The following is a 25,820-nucleotide window of genomic DNA, read 5'->3' on the forward strand; positions in this document are numbered from 1 at the left end:
TAATTGCAGAATCTGGTTGGCTATTTGGTTTTGAATTACATGTTGTCACAAATGTCTAATTCTGTTTGAGTCCTGAGGGAGCAGGATCCAATTAGAAGAGCTGATCATTGGCCCTCTCCTTCAAGCTCATGATTATTTTGCTGTCTACTGTTAACTCTACTTTTTTCTCAGGCACATTATTTCCAGATACAGCAGCTATTCCATAGTTTAGATCTGTGCTTATGATCTTATGTATATGATGCTCCATAAATATTGGATTTCATCTTACTTAGTTGCTCTAATAATCTGTCTAGGTTACTTTGCAGTTTGGATCTCTCTCACTGTTTAATCTCTCTGATTTTGGTGTTATCTCCATATTTGATTGCAGTTGAATTTGTTTTCCTGTCCAAAAGATAGATCACTGATCCCACTTCATATTTTTCCCCATTTGTAGAGCTCACAATGAATGAGTACTCTCTGAACCATATTTACCAACCAACTACTAATCCATACTACAATAGTTTTATATGGTAGAGTTTTGGCCCTACTTGTATTTCACCTTACTAAAGTGCAGATGTATCCATTGCATTCCTTTTCTCTAGCAAATCAATATGTGTGTTGTAGGCTGTGTTGGCAGCTGTTTCACAAGCGCAAAGCATAATAAAGAGAAAGAGACAAATATTTAAATTAAATTTTGTTTTAATGGAATTCACATATATTTTTCCATCAGGAGAAAAAGAAGAAAAAAATTGAACAGGCTACACTCGCCAGTGCAGAACAAACTATTCTAACAGCTGTCTCATTTTTATTTCAGAAGTCTACAGAGCAAATGAAGAAAGTCCCTACTATTGTTCTATCAGTCTCTTACAAGGGAGTCAAATTTATTGATGCAACAAATAAGGTATGTGTAATTTTTGGTCATAAGATTTTATTCCTCATTATGCTAGATAGCTTATCTAGTAAAAGCCAGATGGGGATCAGCGCTTGAATTTCAAGTCCTCTGCCCTCTTTTTTTTTTTTCTCTCTCCTACCCTGAACAGACAAAGTACCTCTCTCGCACTCCAGAAGCCCACTCTTGTGGACAAATAGAGCAGTTCTGGAGGGAATTGTGCCCAGTCTTCCCTCATCAAAGGGAAGCTCATCACAAGAAGGGTTTGGCAGGATGCCCCTCCTCACCTGGACAAAATCCCCCAACCTATTTTCCTTTTACAGTACATTATGCGGAAAAGTATGTGTTCCTTGCTTTTCAAAACACAAAATATCCCATATGGGGGCTTTCCCCACCCCCCTGTAAGTGTAGTAAAATTGTGTGGTTTTATTCAAGACCCAGCGCAGCAAAGGTCAAGAGGTATGAGACTGGTATAATCACCTTCCAGCTTCCAACCATTTTAAGGGAGTGTTATAGGTTGTGCCTGCCCTTTAGTGCCCCCTTCTGGCCAAGTGTGGGTCTGCGGAGGTGTGCCTCAGTTTCGCCTTAACTTAGACTCACTTAAAAAGTCAACACAGGCAAGATATACAGAACTTGCCCCCTTTGGGGGTATAATTTAGTGTTCCAGCCTGAAGTCTTTCAAAAAGAAAACTCAGCTTGGCTCAGTTCTGCCTCCCTGATGGTCTGGAGTTTGGCTTCTCCTGCTGTGTTCCCCCCATTGACTCAGGAGCCGCTTTACTCCTTGCAGGCATCTGCCAAATACTTTAATCTGTCTCCCCTTTCCTGAGACCCAGGTACCTTCCCTTAGGCTCAACTGGACAGCAGATAATCAGTGCAGGTCACTGGACCCTGCGCCCTTTCTTGCAGGGGCCAGTCACCCCGTGACAGGGGGTTTACAGGTATTTGCACTCTGTCTTCCTGAACTGCAGCAGCCTCTTCACAATCACTATGAGTCTCCTAATTTCTTCATTCTACTGTGTACCAGGGCATCTGGTGTTTGTTTAGGGTTCTTTTCTCCTATTAGATTTGCAATGTTATAAACCACAGCACAGATAGAAAGATAGAAGAACATAGTGCTGGAAAGTATGATGATTTCTTGCTCAGCTAAAATAAAATTTGCAAACTTCCTAGGGGGTATAAAATGTACTATTTTATAAAGGACTCTTTCTTCTCTTGACCTCTAAGATGTCAAGAAAACACTAATTATATCAATTCATGTGAATGACAAAACATTTTTGTTGTTGCTTAGTTTCATATGTGTGACTGCCTATCTGACCAGGTTGCTAGGGTTTATGACTGTTTTGCATTGCTAAGCAGCCTGGCTACAGTGAAGAACTGGCCCATATACTATCCCGTTATCCCTCAACCTTGCCATTGCCAATCACTTTATGTAGGTATTGAATTAGAAGTGGGTCTTCAGAGAGGATTTGAATGTTGACAGAATAGTGGTCTTGTGGACCAATTCAAGAAGGCTGTTTCATAGATTCTAAAGCTAGAACGGACCATCGTGATCATTTAGTCTGACCTCCTGCATAACATAGGCCAGAGAACTTCCCCCAAATAATTCCTAGAGCAGATCTTCACTTTCAGAAAAACAACCAATTGTGATATAAAAATTGCTTGCATAGAGGGGTGTGCGAAAAGACCAGAGCTAGTTATGCAAGAAATAAATTAATAGCATGTCAAGGTTGGCATCACTGGCAGAGAAGAGGGCCCAAGCATTTCTTTCAATTCTTTAAAAGCGGCAAAGAGTCCTGTGGCACCTTATAGGTGGGTGACGAAAGCTTATGCTCCAATACGTCTGTTAATCTATAACGTGCCACAGGACTCTCTGCCACTTTTACAGATCCAGACTAACATGGCTACCCCTCTGATACTTTCAATTCTTTGTTTTCCATCAGGGTCAAAACTGATTTTTCACCTCTCCCTCCTTTCTTTTGGAGGAAGTTGGCAAATTTTATGTTTGTAAGCCTTCTACACTGAACTCTTACATGGTAGAGTGCAATAATTTTTCTGTTTTGGCTAGAAAGATAAGTAATGCCTCAGTCCTATCCAGTTTCTCAAACAGTAGAATATCTTCTCACACTTATGAAATCTGGACTGCATTTCCCTGCTGTAAAAGTCCATGTAGCAACCTGCCACTCTCCTATGGCCATTGCTTCCATCTCTGCCCATCTGTGTGCTCTATCCATTTCCCACAAATAAGTGTGTGGTACCTCAATGCTAGCGCTAACCTGGTTTGCCTCCAGATAAGCCTGCAGCTGATGGCTCCTACTATTTATCAATAAATTATAGAATATTTAGTGGCCATAACAGCTACTAGTCATGTACATGAAAACCCAGCTCTCACGGTTGTTCCTCGTTTACACTATGTCATCAGAATAAGTTGTACAAGATCCTTCCTAGAGTCGTGTCTGATTCCCACTTAAATGAAACCAATATCTTTCCTTTATTCTGTCCAGTTCCTCATAACATGCCTGGTAGAGCCAAACTCCTTAACTTGGATATTCAAATGTTAGAGTTGTTTCTTTGACAGGACTAAATGTTTTCATAAATCACATTTGCGGGCTTAGCTATTTCAGACTAAAGACTATGTAAATTAATAAAACTTTGTACTCTGTGTTGTTATGACAAGGCAGGGGTTTAGATAGCAGAAGGACTCACAACTCATTACACCAGAGCTATATCAATGGCTATTTGGCATTTGAGTCATACTTTGACTCAGCACACTGTTGAGGCCTGATGCAATGCTAGTTTAGAAAGAGCAGTGTTTAGCTTTCTTTATAGTTGATCACATCTCGTTCCCTACTTTCTGTAGGATTTGTGCTGCTAGGTCATCTCCCAAGAATGGGGGGTCAGCTGAGACAATTCAGGGAGGAGAAGGGAAGGTTGGTTTCCAGTAACTAGAGCTCTCTAAAGGTATTCCTTAGCAGAGCCATGCTCAGCTTCCTTTCTTTGTTGCCTTTTCAGAGCTTGCTGAGAATTTTTGTAGCCCAGGAACTAAATGATATTTTGTAGATGGGACCTTTCATACCGCCTTAGAATCTTTGACCAGTGCCATAGGTGTGCACCTCAGAACAGCAAACTGGTTTATAATGGTTTCAATGCCTACACAGTAAGGGTATGGTTCTGCTGTGGCAGTGTCCCAAGGGAACTCTAGGTCATTGCAGGCAACTCCTTATGGAGGGAGAGGACTTTGTACAAAAACTAGATAAAGTGAAACTCAGCTGTTTGGTTTGGACCATGGAAATTCATGGACTTTCTTTCTTTCTTTCCAAAAATCTCAGTATACATAAATGGCAAAAACCATGAGATTTCAAGTTAAAATGCTGCAAAAGACTCTCCTGAGTTTCAACTAGTTTCAAAACACAAAGCTCTAAACCAGTGCAGGTTTACTCAGTACTGAGTCCAGGGTCACTTGAGAGCTTCACAAGGGTTAGCAAAACTTTCAGTGAACTGAACCTGTTTTCAAGCATATAGCACACTTGAAACCAGATGAGTATTATGTGGCTCCTTGTTTGGGGGTAAATATTTCACATAGTTTTAATATCTTTTGAGCAATAATCCCTTTTCATCTGTAATGCAACATTGGTAACACATCATGATCATATGGTAATGTATTACAGTTTTATTTGTAGGAAGCTAAAACCTTGCTTTTTAGTATTTTAATTCTGATAAAAATCTTTGTGTACGCCAACAGTTCTCAAACTGAGAACAAAAGAAATATAAAGAAAACCATGTTATTGTGTTTTGCCTAAAGCAACATAAAATCAAATGAACAATAAATATAATTAAGTATGAAGATTTTCACAAATGGGTGTCCATTAAGGCATAATAATTGTTTGTCATTTGGTATGAGTAATACATTATACAGAAATAGAAATCAAATAATATGCTACAACAGTTTAAGATTAAGAGGATTATTTTGTGTCTTCAGTTACAATTTCCTTATTTTGGATTTTCGCATAATTTGAATATTAAAAAGTGTTGGAATGCTGCCCTTTTATCCAGAGTTTACTCACTCATTATTTCCTCAATTAGATATTAATAGGCCTTTCAGAAAACTTGCCAAGTATGCAAGTATATCTTGGCAGGTTAGAAGACAGAGGAGAGTGATTCAAATGACCGAGTTACATATAATCTCCCCTCCAAAAAAAGAGAGATCCTCAAAGAATGCTTTTAATTTGCACAGATGTTACTGACACAACATTTAGCCATAGATCTCACTGACTGTGACATTAGACATCATATATGTTATGATAATACTGTATGCTTAGTGCCAAAAAACAGTGAGTAGCAGCACTATAGTATTTTGATCAAGTAGAGCTGTCATACTGCAGACAGGAATATTCTATGTTTGTGGAAATACAGTAGCCACATTGAATAAGGCTATGATTTAGGAAAGCACTTACACATGTGGTGAAGACCATCCTTATTCGTTGACTCACTTTGAGCATGTGCCTTTGCTGAAATCGAGGCTTAAATCTGTGACCATAATTCAGCCTCCTCTTTGGCTTCCTGGGTCCTCTGGCCTAAACAAGGTAAATATACAGCAGTATTTTTACATAGGTAAACATTTATTATTTTCTCCAAAGCTTTAGACAAAGTCGTCTTTTTGTACATCAGGCAGACATGTCTTGTCTTTGCCTCAGTACCATTCTGTAGTTTAATTTGGCCATTACATAAGTGTCCTGGCAGTAAATTGAGATATATTGCCACATCTTTCCAAAGTAATCCTTTTCCTGAAACCCCTTCAACAGCTCCATGCTTATACATTGATGATTATTGTTCATTCTGTTTGAGGTGGAAGAGTCAGATTGAATTTCTTCAAACTGTGCATGCAAAGATCCAGAGAATGCACCTGCACTGTCCTACCTTTTCCCATCTACCTGTGGGCTGCAGTGGTACTGATTGTTAGAACAGAAACAGCAGCATCAATGGGCATAGAAGTAGAAAATTAATAGTCTATTATAGTTATTCTCTCAGCTGTGTCCCATGAAAGATGCCTCTCTGTCACAGGATACCATGTAAATTGTACAGTGCTCTCATTTGAAAAGCAACACAGAACTGGAGGAAAACTCCAGGATTTTGCAGTTTCCTGTAGGATTCACTATTGATGACAGATAATATTTTGGATACTGTTGGAGGGTCCAGAATTCAATGGTCTGTGTAAGAAGCTGAACATGTGGTGTTTTAATCACATTGTAATTAAAAGACATAGTACCTTTGAAATATTTTAGTACAGAGGATGACTATAGCCTTAAAATGCTAAAAACAGATTAAGTTATTATGTAAGGGGCATCTACACTTAATTCCTGTGTTGACTGAAAAATAGTGATACTTTAGTTCTTTTTTTAACAGAATATTATTGCTGAACATGAAATCCGCAACATTTCCTGTGCTGCACAAGACCCTGAAGACCTCTCAACGTTTGCATACATCACTAAAGACTTGAAGACTAATCACCACTACTGCCATGTATTTACTGCATTTGATGTGGTCAGTTTACGGAAACTGTTGCATTTGACAATTTCCTTTATAAATCATTTTCATTAAAAATTATCAGCATAAAATTAGTAATAGTAAATGTTACATATATTGAAAAGGCTTAGAAAGAGCCAGCTAGGTGATGAAATGACACCACTGCAGGATTACAAAGCATTTCTCTAAGATATTAGCTCATTTCCCCTCACTCCTCTGTGGAATAATTTTTTGTCTACAACAAGTTTGTTCTTGTTTCTCAGCTGTTGATTGTAACTATCAGGTTTGGCACACAGCTTTCTCCAAAGCTATATAATACATACAGTTCCTTTAACTGGCTGCTATGGTAGTGGCTCATAAAAGTTCTTTACAAAAAGTTTGGTCACCCCTTCTGAAATCTCAGGGCACTACAAAGAAGTAAAAATCAAAATACTTTCAAACTCTGATCTATTTCCATGAAAACAACAACATATTGCACAATTGGACTGATGTACTTTATGCTTTTTGGGCTTATCCAACAAGCAGTCGAATAATTTGGCTCGATCCAGGAACGCACATAAGCTTAACTTGAAGCATGTGAGTAGTCCCATTGAAGCCAATGGCACTGCAAATCCTGGAAATGAATGCATGACTGAACAAATGGTGTTGACAGGAGGGCTTTGGCTTCCTTGGCCCTGGGGTGCTGTTCCAGGAAGGAGAACTGCTGGAGGGAGATGGTCTAATGTGTGCATCTTCACACACTGACTCACCAACCTAGTGAGGAGGGCTTTAAACTAGGTTCAAAATGGGGAAATAACAAAAGCTCACATATAGGTATTAAAAAAGACTACCTTAACAGAGGGCTAAATGTTGGGCGGGAAAAGGAAAATTACAATAGGGACATAGGAGCATCAATAGGATATCAGTGGGAGAATCTGCTCAACTTCTTAGGTATCTGTACACAAATACAAGGAAAATGGGGAATAAACAGGAAGAACTGGAAGTATTAGTCCATAAGATAAATTATGACTTAATGGCATCACAGATATTTGGTGGGATAAATCTCATGACTGGAATATTTGTATAGAGGGCTATAGTTTGTTAAGCAAGGACAGGTGGTGAAAAAGGAAGGAAGTGTTGCATTATTGTAGCAAAGTGAGACTCACGGTGGAGCTCCTCCTGCTGGTCATCTGGGAATTAGCTCTTTTTCCAGTGTACAGAGCGCCCTCTGCAGGCCGATGTCTCACCTGCCACTGGCCCCGTGTGCATCCTGGATCCCAGTGCCCTTTACCTCAGGGTTCTGCCCTCTGCAGTATCCCTGCTCTGGGTCTCCCCTCCCAAGAGAACACCCACCCCTTTAAGCCCACCTTGCCTCAGTGGCTACTGCCAGTCATCATCTAGCCACCACTCACTGGGGCAGACTGCCGTGTAATGGCCACTCATCATTGGCAAAGAGGTAGGACCTGCTGCCTTTGCCTATCCTCGGGCTGCCCCTCCGCAGCCCCACTACCTTTTGGCTTTAAACAAGGCCTGCAGCCTGGGGGTTTACCAGGCTGGAGCTCCCCTGCTCCCTTTGCCCTTCTCTAGTACTGCTCCGCTTCCGGTACCTTGCTCCCAGGCAGCTAGCTCTTCCCACTCCAGAGCTAGAGTGAGTCTCCTTCAGCTCCTGGCCCTCAGCTCTCTTATCAGGGCCAACTGGGCTGGCCATAGCTGTGGTCAGCCACTCCCTTAGCTGCTCTTTTCCCCTGTTCTGCTGGAGTGGGGCAGGCGCCCCCCTACAATTATACATTAAGAATAGACACACTTGTTCTGAGATTCAGAAGGAGATGAGAGGCAGAGCAGCTGAAAGTCTCTGGGTTGAAGATAAAAGAGGAAAAACAGGACTGACATCGTGGTACGGGTCTTCAGACAACCAAATCAGGAGGAGGAGGTGGGTGATGCATTTCTATAACAAATAACAGAAATATCTAAAACAGAAGACCTGGTATTAATGGGAGACTTTGACTACACAGAATCTGTTAAAAAAGTAACGTAGTAAAACACAAAATGTCCAGCAAGTAAGTTCTTGGACTGTAGTGGGGACAACCTTTTGTTTCAGAAGGTGGAGGAGGTAACCGGAGAACAGCCATTTTAGATTTGATGCTAACTGACAGGGAGGAATTGGTTGTTAATCCTAAAGTGGAAGGCAATTTGGGTGAAAATGATCATGAAATGCTAGATTTCATGATTCTAAGGAAATGAAGGAGTGACAGCAGCAGAATAAGGTCAATGGACTTCAAAAAGGCAGACTCAGAGAACTGGTAGGTTAGGTCCCATGGGAAGGAAATATAAGGGGAAAAGAATTCAGGAGAGCTAGCAGTTTCAAAGAGACAATATTAACGGCGCAACAGCAAACTATCCCAGGGTGAAGGAGAGATGATAAGGCTAGTTAAGAGGCTGATATGGCTCCATCAGGAGTTCTTTAATGACCTGAAAATCAAAAAGGAATCCTATAAAAAGTGTAAACAAGGACAAATTGCTACGGATGAGTACAAAAGAATAGCATAAACATACAGGGACAGCATCAGAAAGGCTAAGGCACAAAATGAATTAACCTCGAAAGGGACATAAAAGCCAAGAAGAAGAGATTCTATAATTAGTAGCAAAAGAAAGATGAAGGAAAGTGTAGGTTCTCTATTTAGCAGGGAAGGAAAACTAATAATGGACGACATCAAGAGGGCTAAGGTATTTAATGCCTATTTTCCTTCAGTCTGTACTAAAAGGGTTAAAGGTGACCAGATACTTAACACAATTAATATTAACAATAAGGGGGGCAGTAACACAAGCCAAAATAGGGATAGAACGGATTAAAGAATGTTCAGATAAATTACCTGTTTTGATGGCAATAGGACCTGATGAAAATCACCCTAGCATAATTAAGAACTTAGCTGAAGCAATCTCGGAACCGTTAGCAAATATCTTCAAGAATTCATGGAGGATGGGTGAGGTCCCAGAGGACTGAAGAAGGGCAAACATAGTATCTGTCTTTAAAAGGGGGAACAAAGATAACCCAGGGAATTATAGACCAGTCAGCCAGACTTCAATACCTGGAAAGGTACTGGAACAAATTATTAAACCATAAATTTGTAAGCACCTAGAGGTTAATAGGGTTATAAGTAGTAGCCAACATGGATTTGTCAAGAACAAATTATGTCAAACTAGCCTAATTTCCTCCTTTGACAGGATTATTGTCCTAGTAGATGGAGGGGAACCTATAGATGTGATATATCTTGATATTTTTGTAAGCCTTTTGATACAGTCCCACACGACAGTCTAATAAGAAAACCAGGAAAATGTAGTCTAGAATAGATTAAATTACTATAAAATGGGTGCAAAACTGGTTGAAAGACCATATTCAAAGAGTAATTAGCTGTCAAAGTGGTGTATCTAGTGGGGTCCTGCAGGAATCTTTCCTGGGTCCCATACTGGGTCAATATTTTCATTAACAACTTTGATTATGGAGTGGTGAGTATGATTATAATATTTGCAGATGACACAAGCTGAGTGGGCCTGCTAGGACTTTGGAGGACAGGATTAGAATTCAAAACAAATTGGTGAATTGGTCTGAAATCAATAATATGAAATTCAGCAAAGACAATTGCAAAATACTGCGCTTAGGGGTGAAAAAATCAAATGCACAACTATAAAATGCGAAATAAGTGGCTAGATAGTACTACTGCTGAAAAGGATCTGGGAGTTGTAATAGATAACAAATTGAATAAGAGTCAACAATGTGATGCAGTTGCTAAAAAGGCTAATATAATTCAGGGGTATATTAATAGAAGTGTTGTACATAAGTCACCAGAGGTCATTGTCCCGCTCCACTTGGCACAAGTGGAGAACTGCGTCCGGTTTTGTGTACCATCCTTGAGAAAAGATGTTGTTAAATTGGAGAGAGTCCAGACCTACAAAAATGATAAAAAGTTTAGAAAACTTGACCTCTGAGAGAAGGTTAAAAAAAAAAACTGGGCATGTTTAATCTTGAAAAAAAGAAGACCCAGGGAGAGGAGGTAAAAGTCTTCCGATACGTTAAGGTCTGTTATAAAGAGGGTGATCAATTGTTCCCTAAAGAGATGACCAGAAGTAATGGCCTTACGGTACTTCAAGAATGATTTAGGTTAGATAAATATTAGGACAAACTTTCTAACTGTAGCCATACATAAGCACTGGAATAGGCTGCAAAGGAAGGTTGTGGAATTCCGGTCGTTGGAGGTTTTTAAGAACAGGTTAGACAAAGACCTGCCAAGGATGCTGTAGATAGACTTGGTCCTGCCTCAGTGCAAGAGACTGGACTAGATGACCTTTGAGGTCCCTTCCAGCCCTACATTTCTATGATTGTGTGTGTTTAAGAGTTTTCCTGTATTGGGCCAGAGTGCTCAAAAATAAGTCGCTTGATCTTGCAATATTCTAAAAGTTATATGCTTAGATTTTTACATTGTGTCCAATTAATTACACACTAGAAAAGCTGAGGGTATAAAACTTTCTTTGCTAATATATGCAATGACATGAAAATGTTTGTATCACATGTTTACATTTACTTTGATAAAATATATTCTATATTTAAAGAGATCACATAGATAGCTGAACTACAAGGCTATACACCTCTCAAGAGATCTGAGGACACCATGGTAACTAGCTACCACAGTGAATCTCAAGTGGTTTGTAAACTCATCAGAAAAAAATGGTTACTAACTTTTCCGTATCTGTTGTTCTTAGAGATGTGTTGCACATGTCCATTCCAATGTAGGTGTGTGCGTGCCCCAAGCACAGTAGCCAGAAATTTTTTCCGTCAGTGGTACCCATGGGAGTGGCTCTGGCACCCTCTGGTGCCACACACTCATAGCGCTGGTATAAAGGGTCCAGCCGACCCCACACCTCCTTGGTTCCTTCTTTCCGGCCAATTCCAATAAATAGGGGTAGGAGTGCTGGAATGGACATGTGCAACGCATCTTGAAAAACAGTTACAGAAAGGTTTGTAACTGTTTTTTCTTCAAGTGATTGCACATGTCCATTCCAATGTAGGTGGCTCCCAAGCAGTTACAAAGGAGGTGGGATCGGAGTTCATGGACGTGCTGATTGTAAAACAGCTCGAGCAAAACTGGCATTGTCCCTAGCCTGTTGAGTATTGGCGTGATGACTAGAGAACATATGCACTGATGACCAAGTCACCGCTCTGCAAATGTCCTGAGTAGGACTTAAGCCAGGAATGCTGATGATGCCTGCGCTCTCATGGAGTGGGTAGTCAGGATTGCTGGTGGCAGAACACCTGCCTGCTCATAACACGGATGAATGAATAATATGATCCACAACAAAAGTCTCTGAGCTGAGATAGGTAGACCTTTCATCCTTTCAGCAATCGCTATGAAGAGTTGGGTAGATCTATAGAATGGTTTTGACCTCTTTAAGGAACACTTGGGCACATCTAATGTCCAGTGTGAAGATGTTCCTCCCTAATCTCATGTGACTTTGGGTAGAAAACAGGTAGGAAGATTGCCTGATTACTGGGAAACTGGGAAACCACCTTCGGGAGGAAGCTGGGGTGAAGACGCAGCTGTACCTTATCCTTAAAATAAACTGTGCATGGAGATCCGACGTGAGGGCGTAGATCTCCGAGACCTTTCTGGCCGCAGTAATGGCCATTAAGAAAGTCACCTTCCATGAAAGGTATGACAAGGGACACATTGCCAATGGCTCATATATTTTGATAAGACCAGGTTTAAGTCCCACGGAAGGACGGGTTCTCGTATTTGGGAGTATAGTCTTTCCAGGTCCTTGAGGAAATGAATGGATATCTGGTATGAAAAAACAGACCAGCTTACCACCAGGGGGGTGGAACACCGAAATCGCTGCAAGGTGGACCTTAATTGAGGGAATCGCTAGAAACCTCGCTGTTTCAGGCAAGGCAAATAGTCAAGAATGTCCTGCAGAGACAACTACATGTGCAAGACTCCACTCTGGGAAGCCCATATGGAGAACTGTTTCCATTCTGAGAGGTACGTAGCCCTGGTGGAGGGCTTCCTGCTCCCTCAGACCACCTGGCAAACCTGCTCCAAGCAAGCCAGCTCTCTGGGATTTAGCCATGGAGCTTTCCAGGCCATCGGGTGGAGGGAGCTGAGGTTCAGGTGGACCAAACGACCGTGGTCCTGGGAGATCAGATTTGGATATAGAGGGAGCGGAATCGGAGCAGCCACAGAAAGGCCTAACAGTGTGGTGAACCAGTGCTTCAGGGGCACGCTGGGGCTATGAGAATGACCCGTGCCCGATCCCTCTTGATTTTTAGCAGAACATCGTGCACTAGTGGGATGGGGGGAAAGCATAGAACAGGTGATCTGTCCATGGGAGCAAGAAAGCATCTGGGGGCAAACCCAGACTTTGGCCTCGCAGGGAGCAAAACTGGTGACACTTTCTGTTGTGCGTAGTTGCAATCAGATCTATCTGGGGAGTCCCCTATCACGGGAAAACATCCCTCATGATGTCCAAGCAAAGTGACCACTTGTGGTGATTGGAGTAAGACGTGCTGAGGCAATATGCCAGTTCATTCTTCCCTCCAGGAAGGTGAATTGAGTGAGCTATTCAGAAGTCCAGTAAGAGGATAGCTTCCTTACACGGGGAAAGAGCGAGACCCTCCCTGCCTTTTGAGGTAGAACATGGCTGCAGTGTTGTTCATAAGCACCAGCCCAAAATGGAATGCTTTTCACAAATTTCTGCCATTGATTTGTTGCGAGAGCTCTTCTGGAGATCACAGGCTTTGAGTCTTGAGGAGCCCTAGGTGAGCTCCCTAGCCTAGTGCTGATGCGTCTAAGACCAGGGATATTGACGGATGGGGCTGTGAGAAGGGAATGCCCACGCAAACCACCAGTGTGTCCAGCCACCAACTGAGAGAGGCAAGAACCAGGGAAGGAATCATGAGGACCAAGTCCAGATGGTGGCGATTTGGCAAGTACACTGAAGCCAGCCATGTTTGAAGGGGCCTGAGGTGTAACTTTGCAAGCTGCACCACATATGTGCAAGGCCATGTGACCCAACAACAGCCTCAGACAAGAGTGGGCTGTTGTAATGAATGAGCTGGACTCCTTTACTACCTCCACTTGTATGCCCAACTTTTTGGCCACCCTATTCAGCAGCTCCTGGTGGGCCTTGTAGTCGTCCTGTGAAAGCAACATGCCCGTTCTCGACACAGCCTTGTCAGGAGAAGAGGAGGAGGAGGAGGCCGGCACCGGCTGAGGGCACTCCTGCACTGACTGACTCTCGTGACGCCAGCTCCTGGTACTCGGTACCAGAGTCCAGATTGGACTCTGCCCAAAGGGGCGGCAGAGCCCTTCCCTTCCTTCAGAGGCCATTGAATAGGAGCACCTTGACTGCGGTCCCTGCACTGAGGGAAACGCCCACGGGTTCCAAAAAGGCCACTGCATGTGTACTAGCCCCTGCCAAGGAGGCCAAGTACCCGATGGCATTTCCTGGCTCCGGTTCACCACTGGAGCGTGCCAACTTGAGGAGTGTCGGGGTTGACTCCTGAGTAAAAATTGCACAAATATGTAAAATCCTCAGAGTATATTGTGCATGTGTTCTTGAAACACATTTCCCATGAATATAGATCAGTTAGATACATCAGAAACAATTCAGCTATGTCTGAACATACCGCTGTAGCTGTTAAGACAGGCAGTGTTGCTAAATGGTAAAATAGAAAGGTTTAATTATTTTAAATAGCTGTTCAAGGCATTTAGAAGAAATTTTAGTTTTCATTAAATGTTTGTATTGATTAATTTCTTAATGCTTGAGATTTGATCTGAATAGGGACTAGAAAGAAAATTAAATTTATATTTAAAAATATTAGACCTTGGTCAACAAGATGTGTTATTAATTAAAGAGGGTGGAATTAATAAAAAGTGAACCAGCTAGAACTGCCCTGATTGAATCAATATGGATTATTAATTTCCCCAATCCTTTGAAAAGCTCATAATAGCTACAGTGTACTGTCTCTTGTCAATAAGGCTTAACCACAAACATGTAGAGTTTCAGGTGTAGTAGATATAATTCAGTTTTTCTCTGCCTTCCAAGTAGAGACTAGAGATACAGGATAATTCCAGTATCTTCCTTACCATGGGGGTAGTACTAAATGCCATAAGCTCTTATAATAGCTATTTTAAGATGTACAGATAGACTTTCATGTCTGGCTGTTTTAACATAGTATTCTCCTGCTGTTTCTAATTCTCACCAGGGTGCCGCCTGTTCAAATATTCTCTCTGTGTTTTATTTTTTTCCTCAGGATGTAACATTTCTGATGCAAGGATAAGTGCCATCAAAAAAAAAAGCTAAATAAGCACAACATAAACATACAGTAGATTGAGATCACTTTTTCTATTTAAAGTACAGTACTTGTTTGTTCCTATGGTAGCTTGATCTTGCAAGCAGGTTTTTGCCCATAGAAACAATACAGTCCTGGGCTACATACCACATATATGAATAACTGCAGAAGGTGTTCTTATATTCAGCATATTACAATAGCTCTTTCCAGCAAATCCAACTGTATCAGTAGAAAAATGGGAATTTGTATTTATTTTTATTTCTAACAATATATTTTGACAACTACAAAATAAATATTATAGAGACACAATACTTTAAAATCAATAACTTTTTCTCCTCTTTTAACTTGCAAAAAAGGCTTCATCTAATTTCACATTTTCCTGGGGAGGAGAAATCAAATTTAATGTAAGGAGAGGTAAACTACAAGATTTGTTGATATTTAGTATTCAGGGGAGACTATGTGCAGCTTAGCACACTCACATACAGAGTAATGTTTCTGCATGAAAATACCCAAAACATCAGACTTTGAGAATATTGTACACAGGTAGGACCTGATTCATCAGTACAACAAAGGTTGCTTTGCACTGTCCAGTAGCACAAAGCAGCCCTAAACCTGGTTTCACTTGCCACTGAAGCATTTCCTGCTCCACAGAGGGATCCTCCAACAATAAAAAGTCACCATGGCAGATCCTATGCCAAACTCCAGTTCACCACAGGACACAGGCCCTTAATTCGGCTGGTCCGTGGCTCCTGGTGATAGAAAGCCGCCAGCACAGATCAGAACAGCTTTCAGCCTGCTCTAATTCATGCCAGACCAGACCAAAGCCTGCCCATCATAAAGCCACCTTCTCCTTCTTTTGCATCCCTCTAGACTTGCACTGAACACTCTTCGGCTGGATCAGAGAATTGGGACCTAGGTATATCCATATCATATGGAAAAGCAAGAGGAATGTTAAAGGTGATCTTCAAAAGGAAAAACTGGGCTTGTTCTGTTTTATTGCTTCATTATGATGGATAAAGACAGCCTGAAAAATGTATTAAAAAAAAAAAGTTTCCTGATTGCCTTCATATTAGAAATTCTGGGCTCGTCTGCCCTTGAAGATTCTATCCTGGCTGAGAACTAGGCAAATTTTGAAATCCCAAGAGACAAGAAACTAAAAGTTAGCAGTTGAGCAGGGAAGGGATTTTTAGTCAATTATTTAAAACTCCACTGTACTTTTGTTGGTTTTGCCAACACTTATTTTAACTCCCATATTTGGGACACTGGATGGCCTTATTAACCTGCCCCCTTTCTACTGAGATGTGTTAGCTCACAGTAAGCTTTTAGAGGCAGACACACAGAACCAGAAAAACTTATCTAGTAAAACCAGGCAGCATTCCACCACAGCAGTGAAGACCAGACTTGACAATCCTGAGCTGTAAGAAAAAGAATTGGGGGAAAAAATCTTTATGAAACAGAAGGAACGCTTCAGGTCCTCCTTATACACCACCACCCCCCAAAAAAAGAGGGGGGGGCCAAAAATCTTTATTTTTAACAAATTCTTTGCACATCACCGTTAATGGAAAATCTATAAAAACTAAAGATCACATGTATGATCTACTCTTACTTTAAATATCCTAGAAGCTTTAGTATAGCCTCATAAAAACGTTGTTAACACAGTGAAGATACAACAATAATATATGTAGTGCCATATGTAAACCTGTGAAACTTTCACACAATAAAAAGCACTTAATGTAATAAAACTAGGGCTGTCAATTAATCACAGTTAACTCATGCAACTAACACAAAAAAATTAATCGCGATTAATGGCACTTTTAATCGCACTGTTAAACAATGGAATACCAATTGAAATTTATTAAATATTTTAGGTTGTTTTTCTACATTTTCAAATGTATTGATTTCAGTTACAACACAGAATACAAAGTGTACAGTGCTCACTTTATATTATTTTTATTACAAATATTTGCAGTGTAAAAATGATAAACAAAGAAATAGTATTTTTCAGTTAATCTCATATAAGTACTGAAGTGCAATCTCTTTATTGTGAAAGTGCAATTTATAAATGTAGATTTTTTTTGGTTACATAATTTCACTCAAAAAACCAAAACAATGTAAAATTTCAGAGCCTACAAGTCCACTCAGTCCCACTTCTTGTTCAGCCAATTGCTAAGACAAACAAGTTTGTTTACATTTACGGAACATAACGCTGCGTGCTTCTGATTTACGTCACCTGAAAGTGAGAACAGGCATTTGCATGGCACTTTTGTAGCCGGCATTGCAAGGTATTTGCGTGCTAGATATGCTAAACATTCGTATGCCCCTTCATGCTTCAGCCACCATTCCAGAGGACATGCTTCCATGATGCTGATGCTTGTTTTAAAAAAAAACCCACCTTAATTAGATTTGTGACTGAACTCCTTGTGGGAGAATTGTATGTCTCCTGCTCTGTTTTACCCACATTCTGCCATTTATTTCATGGTACAGCAATCTCAGATGATGATCCAGCACATGTTGTTCATTTTAAGAACACTTACACTGCAGATTTGATAAAACACAAAGAACGTACCAATGTGAGATTTGTAAAGATAGCTACAGCACTCGACCCAAGGTTTAAGAATCTGAAGTGACTTCCAAAATCTGAGAGGGACAAACTGTGGAGCATGCTTTCAGAAGTCTTAAAAAGAGCAACACTCTGATGTGGAAACTACAGAACCCAAACCACCAAAAAAGAAAATCAGTGATGGCATCTGATTCAGATGATGAAAATGAATATGCGTTGGTCTGCACTGCGTTGGATTGTTATCGAGCAGAACCCCTTATCAGCATGGACATATGTCCTCTGGAAGGTGGTTGAAGCATGAAAGGACATATGAATCTTTAGCACATCTGGCACGTAAATATCTTGCATCACCGTCTACAACAGTGCCAGGCAAACACCTGTTGTCAATTTCAGGTGACATTGTAAACAAGATGTGGGCAGCATTATCTCCTGCAAATGTAAAGAAACTTGTTTGTCTGAGCAATTGGCTGAACAAGAAGAAGGACTGAGTGGACTTGTAGGGTCTAAAGTTTTACATGGTTTTATTTTTGAGTACAGTTTTTTTATACATAATTCTACATTTTTAAGTTCAACTTTCATGATAAAGAGATTGAACTACATTATTTGTATTAGGCGAATTGAAAAATACTATTTATGTTGTTTTTACTGTGCAAATATTTGTAATAAAAATAATATAAAGTGAGTACTGTACACTTTGTATTCTGTGTTGTAATTGAAATCAATATATTTGAAAATGTAGAAAACATCCAAAAATATTTAAATAAATGGTATTCTATTATTCTTTAACAGTGCGATTAAACGCAATTAATTTTTTTAATCGCTTGACAGTCCTAAATAAAACAAATATAAAATAGTAATAGAACAATCAGAATACAAGTGACAGGAGACTATTGGGTCAGGCTGGCCTGCTGAAGCATGTATGCATTACAACTTGAACTTTAAAAAAAGAAAAACAAGACAATCCACCTCTTCTGAATTTCTTTCTGATGTCCTGGACATACCCTGGCAGGATTAATTTACTTACTTTCCTCCTCGACCATCCTTGGGCAAAGGGTAGGCCACCAGCCATTGCAGGAGTCCAAGTAGCGCATGGGTCCAACAGCTTTGCTTCCTTTCCAGGGAGCCTGAAAGGGGCTGTGGGGGCAGAAGGCCTCCACAGATATTGGGGGATCCACTGATTTTTCAGTGCTGAACCTCCTTGGTCATGCCACTGGGAGCAAACCTATGTCCTCCACAAACACCCCAAGTGGAAACTCTGCAAGGGAACCTTGTGGCATTTCCACTCCCCTACTCAGGTGTAGCACATGTAAGGCACCCATATTGGGCAACTTCAATACAGTATTCCCATTCCAGTATTGAATACACACTGTAAATGAGAAATCCCCAAAACTAACCCAGTTTGTATCTAGATTTTTTTTGCAGTTGAGTTTTCCTGTTTTAAAGATCACCAGAAGCCTGAAGACTCTTAATTCCACTGCATCCTTGCCTCGTTTCAAGGTGCTTTCTAATTTAATACATCATGTCTGACTCCTTTCCCACTTACAGACATAATATTCTTTAATGCAATATGGTCCATTCTCTCTACTAGGATATATTTGAACATATTTACTAGGCACACCTATGTTCACATGTGACTACTGCATGTCAAGCGCCTCTGTGGATTATTCAGGTTCTGGGCATGACTGTCGTCCCACTATATAATGTGATCCCTTGAAGTATTTTTAACTACTACTGGAGTTTTAACTACCCAGACTACCTGGACATTTCTTCTGTCGCCGCACGGCACATTCTATGGTCCCGTCTGCTCTGTCATCTCATAATTATCCAGTGCAGACTGTGTCCCGATGACCTCGTATGCCAGGTTGTAAAGTGCACTATCACAATGCTGCTGGACTTACTTTTCCAGGACCATTATTCTACCCAATCCCGTCAACTTATTCCTTATCAATATCTAATCTTCACTACAATTAATCCAGTCTTGCGGGGCAGTGCGCTGTCATGTTACTACAGCAGTGCAGGATGTGTCTCTAAAGTCTTCATCTTGTGACATTAGCATAGGCACTCCGTTGGGAGTCATAAAATGTGTCATTCTATACATTTGTGGCAAATATGACCGATGGGTTTCTCAATTTGTCGCCTATGTTCAGCTGGATTCACGCTAGATTGGCATAATGATCCCTTTAGGCCTTAAAATCTGTGAATTTTTTGCGGCAAACTACATCTGCAGCACTGACCAATTCTGAGCAGGTTTCCCTAAGTCAAGTGGTTGGCCCTACTCTTGTCAGTTCAGGTAGGTGATTTCAGTGTCAAAGGTATGAAACCTTGAGCAGCTTGTGGTGGTAGATGTGATCATAGCAACTGTGATGAACTGAGAAAAAGTCTGTGTTATTTCTTATGAATGCCATGGATGAGTTGGTTTCTCTGTTCAATTTCTGTCTTGCTGCCTACTTGAATGCAAAGGGTTAAGACAGACTGGAGCTTGAGGTTGGCCTAGGGGCAGGAACCACAACAAGTACTAAGATTTAAGACAGCTTCAGGTACACACTCTCAAAGCAGCTAAGAGAACAATGACTGGGCCCTCTTCTAGGGGGAGAAGTTACCTAGCTGGCTCCATCCAGTTTAGAATGTCTTTACTCTGCCCAAGGCTAAGCCTGGGAACAAAGGAAACCTGAAACCCCAACGATCCTAGAAAAGGGAAGGTGACCGTGAGTGAGCTGGGAGAACTGGCCCTAGGTGTGTCAATGAAAAAGCTGACACACTGGAAGAACTCATTCACAGGCAGGAGAAGTATGCGGCATGAAGTGTAGGCTAGATCTCCCATCTCAGAGATAGGAAATAAGACAGACCTTCTTGAGCTATAGATATTGCGGTTAAGATTAGGTAAGGAAATATGCATATAAGTCTCTTTGTTCTTTTAAATCCACTTCGCAGGGCACTTTGTACATTTTGGCAAAATAAATCCTGCTTCGTTTTAAATAAGCTATTTCTGTATCACTGCAAACATATGCTGTTACAGCATGATTGACAACTGGGGGGGGTGTAACCCAGAGACCAAGTCAGAAAGTGTTTGGCTCATGAGATCCCATCCCAAACAGAAGTGAAGGCATGGGCCTGTCACTTGAAAAAAGTGCGCTCAGTGGACTGGAAAAGGGTCTTAGCAGGGACAGCCTACCCAGGGACCTTGACAGCAGCTGATCACATTTGGATGGACAAATTAAAAAGTAAATTTTTCTATCTAGTCTATCACTGGACAGTGACCAAAGCTGGTTTTATAATGAGCCAAATGCAAATCTGGGACCCAGTTACAATGAACCTAATCATTTGCATGGATGCAACTGTCACATAAGGCAGTGGGAATTGCACCTGTGCAACTGATGGAGTAATTGGCCCCTTTCGTTAGCTGAAATGATTGGAGGTGCACCTGCTTTCAGAAGGTCTGAATTTGGTACACTGTTCCTAAAGTGGGTGTTACAAGAGCATGAGAGAAAATACCTTCACGACAACAGTGGGGGTTTAGCTTATGGCTTGAAGTAAGGAGATAGGATAAAATTATACTGTCTAACTAGTGAAGGGCAGATTTTATACTTATGCAAATCTTGTATGGCTTCATTGTTTTTTACAAACTAGAAACATACACACGGTTAGCTGAAGGATTCACTAACCTATTCAGTGAGCTTGTGCAAATGTATGGCTTTGCATCAAAGTCATGTGTGATTGATTTAGCATGGTTTCAACCTGAAACTGAATGAAGCATGGTGGTTTCCACTAAATTTCACTTTGAGATTTGGGTTTTGTGCATATCTGAAGCTCAAAGGTTCCACAGGGAAGCTGAACCGACATTACTCAAAACCAAAGGAAATGGTCACACTAATCCCTTAAATCCAAATGTCCAAGTTTCACAACTTTTTGAGCAAGCAGCTACTTTAACAAATCCTACATTTTGCATATACTCAATGAATGAGCACTCGTATTATTCTAGTTATGCAGTCACCCAGTGATCTTATTCTAGTAGAATCTGACTTCTTTGGTAACAAACACACAACGATGTACAGTAACTCCCAGGATTCTCTGATGTTCTAGTTCTAAATGAGAATTTGAACATCCAAGAGCCCTTTGGCCAGTTCCTGCAAAAGACAAAGCCTGAGAATGTGGCTCACGGCATTTTCAACTTGCAGCCCAGTAAAGTGAAGGGTGCACTTGTAACCATTTTCCTTTAGATTTTCTGGAAATGCTTACTGAAGTTGAGTTCCCTCCTGCTCCTTTGCTATTCTCTGATAGTGTAGCACAGAGTGTTCAGAGACACAAGAAAAGGGAAGTAATGACTCAAACTGCAGATTTTGAAAGAGGGCATGTCGGGAGATCAGGCTTGAAGCAGAGCTGGGTAAAATGTTAAAGAAATAATGGAACAAGATGGGTGGCATCTTGAAGGCGAGTCAATCAAGGTTACCTGGGGGATGATGCACACAGACTTGGTTGAGGAAGCATGTGATTTGGCTCACCCTCCCCTTCCACTGGCTCAGTTCTGTGATCTGTCACTAAAATAAAACTTACAGGAATTTCCCTTGAATTATCATGCTGGAACACAGAATGAAGCCACAGAGAAGAAATACAAGAACATCAATTTATGTATTGGTAATGTGGTGTCAGTAGGCCACACTGACCTAATCTGGTCACCTGTTTTAATGTTTAGCAATTGAGAGATTGTGTACAATAATTGAATAATGCCTTTTATGAAGGCAAATCACACTTTGATTGCCCTTTGATAGATATACATTGAATCACAGATGTTGAAGATACACTGAAGATGACCTGCTAGATCTTTTCTATTTGTATTATTAATATATTTATATGGTAGCATTGACTTGTACATTACAGACATGTAAAAGTCTACCCCACGGCACTAGGCAGGATTGTCCGTAATTAATATTCATAAATGCTAATTTATCCTAACTCTAATTTTGAATGTTTTGTTGTTGTTCCAGAATTTAGCCTATGAAATAATTCTAACACTTGGACAGGCATTCGAGGTAGCCTACCAGCTCGCACTACAAGCACGAAAAGGAGGCCATTCTTCGACCCTCCCAGAAAGCTTTGAAAATAAACCCACCAAACCAATTCCAAAACCACGTGTTAGTATTCGAAAGTCTGTGGTAAGTAGCAAATAGGAAAATCAAAACCCAGCTATACAAAAAAATACATTGGCATGAATCTGATAGTAGTTTACATATTTGTTTGGTCAGAAAAGCACCCCCCAAGATAAGCTAGGCCGCATCCATCACTCCAAAGACAGTCTGCAAGGAGTTGTAGAATCTCAGCATGCCAACAATTTGTAACACTTTATCTCAGACCCTTCCACTCTAAGGAGTAGTGTATGTAGTACTAGTCAGGCATCTCTTATGCTGTTATTCCACTGCTTGACATGTTTCAGTGTTTATTTCCATGTGTAATGTAGCTGTTTTAAATGCCATGGACTACAATCAGCTCTGATTTACAACCTGTGCGATCACATTGACTTCACTGAGATTGCGACAAGGTGTAAATCAACACAAAATGTAGCTTGATGTATTTTATCCCTTTTTTTTTAAACTTTGACACTAATATGAGACCATAACATTGATATGTTCATCTTTAGAAACTAACCAAAAACCAGTCCTCTGAGGACAATCAAGTATTAGCACAATAATCCTGTTGTGTCTTCTAACTGAGTGCCTTTGACTTCCCCCAATACAGTATCACTGCAGATGCAAATCAATGATTGGCAAGTTTTGAAAGCACAGAATTTTGGTTCAGATAAGGCCTCTGACAACTGAATCCTAATTTGACTTGACTGAACTTTCAATTATCTTCCTTTTCCTTTCTTCATATTCTATCCTTTCTCCCTATTCTATTTTTTTACATTTCTCCTCCCATCAGAACCAGCTCATTCTCCTTTCTTCCTGTCTTTTGATCCTCAACAGTCTCCCTGCTTTCAAAGCTCCTCTTCTCTGGAATCCACCCCACCTTTCTAATATTTTCTCCATAAGCCCAAACAGGTTCCCTGACCTGATCTCCCTCTTCACAATTCCTAACAAAATCACGATCTATAGTGACATTCCACTTAAGAAGGAAAGGTCTTCAGTCTCATCTTTGGGTATTGGTTGAACTAGTCAAATATTATTTGGAACATGTAGAACTTAAAGATGTCCCAGAATTCATTGGCCCCCACCACACACACAACTTCTTTCCTGGAAACTTGGAAAAGAGCTAGAAATTGTGAGACTTAAAGACAGTCTGCCGTCCAAGAGATTGCTAAAATCTAGTCTGAGTATAGTCAGGAATTGTCCAACTAAAGAGTCAATCAAAAAATGCTGACTTGCTTAAATATTTCACAAAAACACTTTGGATTCAATTAATTTTTGTCAAATTATGGATACGGTTCTACTGGGAACAGTGGGCTTCAAAAGTCCATGGTTCCTGGGCAACCATGCGGTCTGGTCTGGGTCCAGGGACCCCAGGGCTTCCAGGCTCCCTGTAGTGGAGCAGGAAATCCTGGAAGTCCCAGCTTTAACTGGGATTCAGCTCCTAGCTTCAGCAGTGGGGAGCCTGAAAGCCCTAAAATCCTTGCTTGAGCTAGGGCTCTGAGGTTCGAGGCTCCCTGCTGCTGCAGTCAGGAGCATGGCATCCCTGGGAGCCATAGCACAAGATGTGGCTCTCAAGGTCTAGGCTCCCACAACTGCAGCAGGCAACCTGAAAGTTCTGAGAGCCCCAGCTTATTTGGGAGTCGGGGGTTTTCAGGCTCCTTGAGGCTGAGCTGGACTCCCAGCCAGCTGGACTCCCACCACCACCAGTTAGCGCCACTGGCTGCAGGAATGGGAGTCGGGCAGGTCAGGGAGCCAGCTGGCCTGGGAGCTTGGAAGCCTTGGGGTTCCTACCCCAGGAGCACTCTGCATGGCATGGCTGCCCCAGATCCATGGCTATCAGAATCCCCAGCTGCTGCTGACATGATTCATGTCAGTTCTACTGGTGGCCACCACTCAATAGCAGCAGTGAAACTGGCCCATCAAAATCAGGCTGAAACTAATGTCAGAATTTCTTGTGAACTGGAAAGTCTGAAATTTGGTCAGCTCTAATACTGAAGTCTCAAAAGATCTAATAAGCATCTGTCAGGACTGAAAAGAAAGCAACCACATTTCTAACCTAAAATAAAAATTGTTTAGATATAGTTTGGTTTTTGGTGAGGTTATTTCATCTAAACTGATACTCCTTCCCAAATGAAGGCCAGATCAGCATGGCTAGAACATATATGTTATTAATTTAACTCAATTTAAAACTCCCTTCTGAAGTGTGTAAATGGCACAGAGGTATTGTTCTCTTGGACTGCTTGTCCCTATGCATATTCCACGGTGAGTATGCACGCACTCCATGTGCATGAAGCCAGAGAAATGTGAAAGCAAGTCCGTTGGTCCGCACATACGTCCCTGGCTATCCTCATGCCTCCAACTGAGGAGATAAAAGATGGGCTGGGGCAACTACCTCCCCAGTTCCTTCTCACCGCCACGTAGTCCGGTTTGGAACCTCCAGAGTCCAAAGCTTTGGATTTCTCCTTTTTCTGGGAATATGAGAACATATCTGTAAATAGTGTTCATAGTTCTAGAGTTTTAAAGTTTGTATCTGATCATTTTAGTGTTTCAGAGTTACTTAGTTAGCCTCCCTGATCTGGGGGTACCGCATTATGTCCAGGACTCTCAGCTTCAAAATTTGGGCTTCCTGCCCGCAATTCTTCTTAATCAGCATTGACCACCCAACCTGTTTGTAGTGCCTCAGGGACACCCACGTCATGGCAAGGTGTAATACCTGCCCTTCATTCCCCTGCCAGACCCAGGAAGTGTGGTAACTTCACCTTAGGAAGCATCTAATAGAAAAGGCCATGAAGCCTCAGTCAGACCCAGGCCAGGGAACTTTCCCCCTGCCACCCCCCGCCCCAATATCAGATTGACTCAGCAAGGAGTGCACCTCCTGCCACAAGGTCCAAGTCCAAAGCGAAGGGGTCTACCCCCATAGATCCTTCAGTGACGTCTTGTCAGGTGAGCTGGGAGAATTCCCATAAGCAGGAGGCTAAGTCTTCCTCCAAACCTACTTCAAAGAAGTCAGATTCATCGCTGCCTAAACTGAGCAAGCTCAGACCAAGAGAACTTAGTGTGTCCCAAACCATGACAAGAAAGCCCTCAAGTCAAGGGCGTCCACGAGCACTGGATTGTGATCGAGGACACTGGTGCCTCTGGTATCCCCCAAACAGAAACCGTGGGATCCACCAGCACCGATGAAGACCAATCACCAAGAGCATTACCCACAGTACCATCTTTGTCTTCAATAGCTGAGGCACAGACTGTGGTTTGGGTGGCCAGGACCTTTCTTACTCCAGGAAGAGCTGAAACCTACACTCCTCCTGAGCATATTTTCACTTTCCCCCAGACCCAGAGTCTCCCACTCCATTGGGTCCCACCCTCTTGAGAGAGGTTATAAATCTACCAGGGGCAGATGTGCCAACTTCCCCAGTTTCCAGGGGGTGC

The 25,820-nt window shown here is 41.4% G+C and overlaps 1 protein-coding gene across 12 annotated transcripts in view; it reads left to right on the forward strand.

The window, feature by feature from the left end:
- The window catches only part of ANKS1B (ankyrin repeat and sterile alpha motif domain containing 1B), a 746,995-nt gene that overhangs the window by 714,614 nt on the left and 6,561 nt on the right, over nucleotides 1–25,820 (forward strand). For all 12 annotated transcript variants that reach the window (XM_073327431.1, XM_073327436.1, XM_073327427.1 and 9 more), the window contains 3 exons: nucleotides 794–880; nucleotides 6,269–6,406; nucleotides 22,254–22,421. In XM_073327431.1, the coding sequence (XP_073183532.1) occupies nucleotides 794–880; nucleotides 6,269–6,406; nucleotides 22,254–22,421 (393 nt within the window). The remainder of the gene's footprint in view (nucleotides 1–793; nucleotides 881–6,268; nucleotides 6,407–22,253; nucleotides 22,422–25,820) is intronic.

This window comes from Lepidochelys kempii, chromosome 1 (assembly GCF_965140265.1).
Source record: "Lepidochelys kempii isolate rLepKem1 chromosome 1, rLepKem1.hap2, whole genome shotgun sequence".
NCBI lineage: Eukaryota > Metazoa > Chordata > Testudines > Cheloniidae > Lepidochelys > Lepidochelys kempii.